We start from the raw sequence: 6,463 nt of genomic DNA on the forward strand, positions 1-6,463 counted from the left end.
AGGCTGTTGCAAGAAGAGCAACAAGTGAAGCACACTTCCAAAGTTCCTCATTTCTACAAAAATAAGGCTGCAATTCATCATGTGGAAGTGGGAGAAACCAGGCCAGAACATAAGGGTGGCCGTGATGAAGAGGACATGGACGTGTGTGCCGCTGAGATGACCACACCTTTCAAGCCATTGACGGTAAAGGGGCTAGTCCAACCTGTCAAGGATCAGAAGGTTGTAATGAACGATGGTGGTTTTGTCCCCATAAAACCACCTAAGTACCAGAGTTATTCGTTTGATCTATCCAAGGCACCTGAGATCTATGAAGAACTGGTACGGGCAAGAGTAATATTGCCCGACAATACCAAAAAAATGCCCAAGCCGGAAGAACTCAGGGGGAAAAAGTATTGTAAGGTGCACTATACCTTCAACCATTCCATAGTTAATTGTGTCCAGTTTAGAGATTGGATACAAGATCTTATAGTGAAGGGAAAGCTGTTACTTGACTCGCCCCAAGCCAGTATGATGGTAGATACTAACCCTTTCCCTGAGGCTCCTATCAATATGATCAACCTCATTTTACAAGAGCCAGGGTCACCATTTGGTACTGCAGGGAAAGAAAAGGGCCCAGGGTGTCCCAACACCTCTGCATGAATAAAGTACCATGAAGGGGATCAAGGGACCAAGATCAGGTCCTAAGATTGGTGTTATCGAGGGAAGTAGAAGAAAGAAGATTAAAGGGGGCAAATAGTTGCCCAAAGTCAATACAAACAGTGCCAAAGAACAGAGCAGGAAGCAAATTACATGTTCATTCCAGCAAGAAAAGAGTTACAAATCATCCTATTCTAAAAAATTTACATCTTCACATAGGGTGATTATTCGAGAGTGATATGTTTGCATAATGGCAAAAATCCTACTGGGTTCGGCCAAAACAGTATGGTTATTTACAAGTTGAGACCGGGCACGCTCTAACTCCGAGTTTGACTTCTCCACTCCCTCGATTTGGTTTTCAAGGGTATCTAGAAGAGTTGCTTGTTCTGCTTTAAGAGCAACCAATTGTTCCTCCAGCTTTTGGATTTTAGAAGTAACAACTCTGACCTTTTCTTTTGTCTGCAAGCTTTCTTCCATCAACCGATCAACTTGGGCATAGGTGCTTGATTCTTTCTCCATGAAGCATTTTGCCCGATTAGCCTGTTTGTCCGCTCTCTGGTATTGTTCCCTAAGGGCTCTCAAGTTCTCAAAGAAAGATAGAAAAGAATCATGTTGAGGTTTTGATAGCCGACCGGTTTTGAAAGACTCAGTTATGATCTTCTCAAAATCACAAAGAGCCTTGAGGCTGAATGAAGCGGTGAAATCCTTCCTTGCCCATTCCTGAAGGACTCGCTGTTGCTCTGAAGAAATGGGGGTAGTTGAAGATTGTTTTGAAGATTTCAACCGTGTCTCAAGCCGTCCAAGTGCTTCGAAAAGTCTGGGCAACTTAGCAGGGTTTGGAGATGCGAAAGGAGGAGGATCATGCACTGCAGCTTCCTCTAATGAAGGAATGCCCATTGAGGGGGCAATTTCTGCCTGCCTGATCTACTCAATTCCAGAAGGGGGAATCACAGTACCTTCAGAGGATGAGTGAGGATGTGAGCGCTTTGATTTACGGACCAAATGGGGGGGGAAGTTTCTCTTGGAGCTTGCTGCAGAAAGCCAAAAGACCAGGTCAAGACAATTTGAATACAGTTTGAGGCAAAAGAGGATCTGGATAGATGAAATGAACCTGACTCAGCCTTGGGGTTTCACTAGGAAGAGGACTAATTCCTGGTTGGTGGGAAGATTCTTTACCACCAGCAGGAGAGTGAAGAGCTGCACCTGAACCAGTACCAGTGCCCTAGAGGTACCCAGAGATAGCAGTAATTGTCAGTAAATAGAGCATAAGGGAAAGAACAAGAAGAAAATACTCCCGTACCTGAGTTTGGTCTTGAGGAGGAGAAAGAGGTTTATCAACTGTCGGGCAAGCAAATACCCGCAAAATTGCTACCTCTGAAGCTACAGGGATCTCAGGGACTATGGGTTCATTATCTGAAACCACTATTGAAGGGGGTGGCTCATATACCGGAGAAGGCTGTAGAGAATGTGAGTAAAAGTTAGTTGGGAAGCAATGTACAGAAGTTCAATATGGAATATGTGACTCACCAAGTTACTGTCCTCATCCACGAAGTGCAACATAACTCCTGTAGCTGGATCGAATTGAGAAGAAGTGGTTGCGTCCAGAGCAGTAGAAGAAGCCATAGACCTCAGAGGAGGGCCATGACAAGGCAAGGAAGCAGATGCTCCAGCCTAAAAATATTCAGACATTAGGTCCAGAAGTTGGAAAGTTATCCAAGAATTAGAAGAGAAGAAAAAGCACCTCTGAAGGGTCGACCTGGGAGGGAGATAGGCTTGTCTCTCGGGCAAATTGTGGAGAGGCTTTGGGCGGAGAGAGCTTTTCCTTTCTTGCGGCCTGAGTAAAAAAAAATCAGATTTAGAGTTATATGAGAGCAAGAAGAGGACTAAAGAAAAATATATAAATCATACCTCAAGTTCTTTGAGGGCAGTATTTTGCAGTTCTTCGGCCTTTTTGAGCATTGCAGCTCTCAGTGGTTCCTCCTTAGAAGCAAGGATCGGTCTTTTAGATGCTTGGGGTCCTGTTCGCCGGTAAAGGAGACAATTAGATAAAGGAGAAAGGTAACAGTTTGATGAAGAAAAACAGAAGCTCACTTGAGGATTGTTGCTTCTTTCTGCCTGCCTCAGGAACTGGAGCAGATGGGGCTGATGACTTAGGAAGAGCGGTAGTTCTTGCTCTCTTACTTTTTCTAGTAAGAGTTGGTCGTGTGGTTTTGGGTAGAGGTACTGGATCGGGATCTGAAGTCTTTATCACAGCCGCTTTCTTTCGCTTAGGTGCTTTAGTAAGTGCCTCGGGTGTTTCTTCAGCTCCTGAATCCCCAAAGGATTCTGAAACCTCTGCACCCTCCCCAGCTTCTCGTCTCCCAGCCTCTGCGGCAGCTCCATGAAGAATTGCAGCATCAGCGGAGTCATCATCGGATTCAATAACTTCCGATTCAACATCTACTGGAGCTGCAGAATTCAGCAAAAGTAAGGATAGAAGGACTTCAGAAGGGAAACAAAATCAGATTGAAAGAGAAGTACCTATCAGAAGTGACCGATTCTTCTCTTGGATCATCTCCTTCCAATTTTCAAGTTCACCCGAGCCAGGATATGACTTAAGTGAAAGTTGGTTGAAAAGGCGATCGTGAGTCTCTTTCAAATCTCCTCCATACTTCTTAGTCCATTTGTCTTCCCACCAAGAAGAGAAGAGCGAGGTGCACTCAAAATTGAGAATGATGGACTTTCGGGCCGCTTGACTTATTACGTCAAGACTACGTCGGGCAGTTCGGAATGTCACTTCAGATGGAGTTGGTAATCGGAATGAAGTGCCACAATGGACAGAGTCGAAGAACGGGACAGGAATGGCCTGTCTAAATCCTAACTGCTTGCTGCAAAAGTTAGGATGGTACACTTCCAAGCCTCGGTTATATCTATTGCCCCGAACTCCCCAGGTCAGGTCTCTCGGCTGAATGCAACTTGTTTATACCATATTTAGGGCCTCGTATTTAAATCTCGTACAAATACTCAGGGGACTTAAATGTAATTATGGGATAAAGGAAGGGGCAAATATGTAATAAGTGAGGAGTCCTTATTCTATAAAAGGACCCCTCACCCTTACAATTGGGGAGAGGCTGATTCTCACCCTCAGAGGCCATTTCTGAAGCCTCTCACCCCCTCTCAAAGCTTCCTCACACCCCCTAAGCTCTAAGCTCTCTCTCTCCCTCTTCAACAGAGAAATACAATACAATCAGTGTGGACGTAGCCCAAACCTTGGGGTGAACCACGATAATTCTTGTGTCATTTACATTTCTTGCAGATTCACGGTCGGATTTACGTTGTTCCAAGACCATCCGGTTTTGTGCATCAACATTTGGCGCCGTCTGTGGGAAAACGACACGAAAAGCTATGTCGGTTTTCTTTCATTTTTTTCACCTCCACCGTAAATCTGCAAAACCCAATCTACTAGCTACTGCTTCCACCATCCCAAGCTCCTAACACCCTTTATTTATTCCGATCTACAGATCTACTATTTCTGAGCAAAATCCAACTGTTGGGTTTCGTTGTGAAGATCAAAGATACCAGATATGGATGCCTTCTCTTCCTCCTTTCTATCTATATTTCCCACTCAAAAAATATATATATCAATTTCTCCTGCCATAATATCCCCCAAGCTCAGCAGCATCTATGCTGTAAGAATTGAAACCCTTCAGTGAAACCCTCCAGTGAAACCCTCAGTGGACCCCAGGCACGTGCTCTCCTACAACTTTGCTCCAGTTGAAGAACTTCCGCCCACGGAGTGCGAGATCATATAGGGCACCCTGTCGCCGTGCCTCGACGGAGCCTACATTCTATAAATCCCCGAACCTGCAGTACCTTCCGCGTGGGCCTACCACCTGTTTGACGGGGAAGGAATACTTCACTCCGTTAGGATTTCTGGAGGCTGGACGGTGCTCTGCAGCAAATATGTCAACACCGGTGCTCAGTGCACCGTTGAACGCGACGTCGGCCACCCTATTCTTCCCAACGTCTTCCCTGGCTTCAACGGCCTCACTCGACCCAACAAGGTCAGATCTTCGACGACGCCAGCGCGATCCACCTTCACCATGAACCGCTGCCTAAGCTGGAGCTGCACCGACAGGGCCTTGCTCTTCCATGGCCGCCCACTCCATCCTTCGCAACCATAAACCCGTACCTTTACCCAGTACAGGATTCAACGACCCACGTCTCTCCTCTCAGTACTCAGCTGAAGAACAAGAATATCACAAATGACTATGAAGGAAGGTTCAAGCGACGAAATGGGCCATGCGTTCACCGAGTCAGAAACCCAACGATGGAACAAATCTAGTCCTAGCTCTAGCACTTTGGGTATGATGTGCTTGTTTCAAGAGCTGCACGAGAGAGATGGTGTGCCTGCATAAGCCTTGGTCGCCGGATGAGCCGATTCCCTGCGAGCTAGTCGACGGCGGGTGCAGGTGGTGGAGCGCACAGAATGCAGTTGTAAACCTAGAAGATCACTCCAACCTCCAATCAGATAAACTAGTAAAAAGGATGGGGAAAGATGCGAAGGCATGAGGAAAATGGAAGGGAAAGGAAAATTCGAGAAGGTCGACGATGGACCCCAGGCACCTGCACTTATGTTAAAGCAAGGCACAAACTTTATGAAAAGAAAAGAACAAAAGCAGAAGAGCAGAAAAGAAAAGTACTTTGATGGGATTTTTACAGCTGGAGTACACCAGCTTGTGTTTCAAACAGCAGAAAAAGAAAAAAGAGGCGTGATAGTGGATGGGCACGACCAAGATGTCCAAGAAAAGCAAAAGGATGTTTGGAAATAAAGTGGGAGACTGAAAAGCAGAGGGAGAAAGTGGATGAGATGATTGAGGGCTCCATGGAGGATGTTATCCTACCAGAGAAAGTGGATGTAATAAATTCGGAGTAGAAAGATAAAAGCAAAAGGGTGGTGTCTGTCCAAGCAGCTGTCATTCTAGAGAAAAGCAAGGAATGGCAATTAAAAGCTTAAAGTCAGATGGTCTCCAAAGGTCATAGAACATGAGTGGACGGATATAATTGCGGAAGACCAGGGATAATCGTGGGGGACTCGTGGACCAAGCAGAAAGCAAAAGCAGAAAAACACTGCAAAAAAAAAAAAAAAAAAAAAAACAAAAAAAAAAAAAAAGAAGGAATAAACACCCCATCCGAATGATGTAATTTATTTTTATTATCTTTCGGAGACATCTGTATAAACCCCATCAGAGGGTAATATATATAAACCCCATCAGAGGGTCAAAAAAAAAAAAAAAAAAAAAAAAAAAACGGCAAAGCCCAAAACAAATGGGCTAGCATGTTGTGGAGGCCGAAAGCCTATCAGCTCAAAATAGCTCCAACCAGATGATCAAAAGTACGCCTAGTACTCCAAATTATACATGAGCACTACTCATGTCATTCATACATAAACATTCATGAGCATCACTCATGACAATCATACATAAACATTCATGACCATCATTCATGTCAACATTCATGAGCATCACTCATGTTAACATTCATGAGCATCACTCATGACAACATCCATGAGCATCACTCATGTCAATCAACATAAACATTCATGAGCATCACTCATGTCAATCAGCTTCAAAAGCTTCATTTACAGAGCTCTAGCTTCAACAGCTTCATTTAAAAAAGCTCCAGTTTCGAAAGCTTCATTTACAGAGCTCTAGCTTCAAAGCTTCACTTGCAAAGCTTTACCTACAAAGCTTCAGTGCAGGGTATACAAATACCGCCTCCGAACAACCACCACTTCGGCCCATACATGGATTCAATTTGAAGTCTCCAGCCAACAGACTTTATTGAC

General features: G+C 44.7%; 1 protein-coding gene across 1 annotated transcript; it reads right to left on the bottom strand.

The window, feature by feature from the left end:
• Positions 1 to 705: 705 nt before the first annotated feature.
• Positions 706 to 5,508, bottom strand: LOC139190294 (pollen-specific leucine-rich repeat extensin-like protein 1). Its single transcript, XM_070810314.1, has 8 exons — positions 3,157 to 5,508; positions 2,728 to 3,084; positions 2,545 to 2,654; positions 2,378 to 2,470; positions 2,164 to 2,307; positions 1,937 to 2,092; positions 1,748 to 1,858; positions 706 to 1,667 (listed from the first exon to the last, which is right to left on the bottom strand). The coding sequence occupies exons 1-8, from the start codon at positions 3,188 to 3,190 to the stop codon at positions 1,584 to 1,586; spliced, it is 1,089 nt and encodes a 362-aa protein (XP_070666415.1). The 5' UTR covers positions 3,191 to 5,508; the 3' UTR covers positions 706 to 1,583.
• Positions 5,509 to 6,463: the final 955 nt, after the last annotated feature.

The sequence above is a fragment of the Malus domestica genome, chromosome 13 (genome assembly GCF_042453785.1).
Source record: "Malus domestica chromosome 13, GDT2T_hap1".
Lineage (NCBI taxonomy): Eukaryota > Viridiplantae > Streptophyta > Magnoliopsida > Rosales > Rosaceae > Malus > Malus domestica.

Coding starts and splice junctions, on each gene's coding strand:
- LOC139190294 (XM_070810314.1), bottom strand. CDS start 3,190: ATGATCCAAGAGAAGAATCGGTCACTTCTGATAG. Junction 3,085..3,156: donor GAATCGGTCACTTCTGATAG/GTACTTCTCTTT, acceptor TGAATTCTGCAG/CTCCAGTAGATGTTGAATCG. Junction 2,308..2,377: donor CCCAGGTCGACCCTTCAGAG/GTGCTTTTTCTT, acceptor GAATATTTTTAG/GCTGGAGCATCTGCTTCCTT.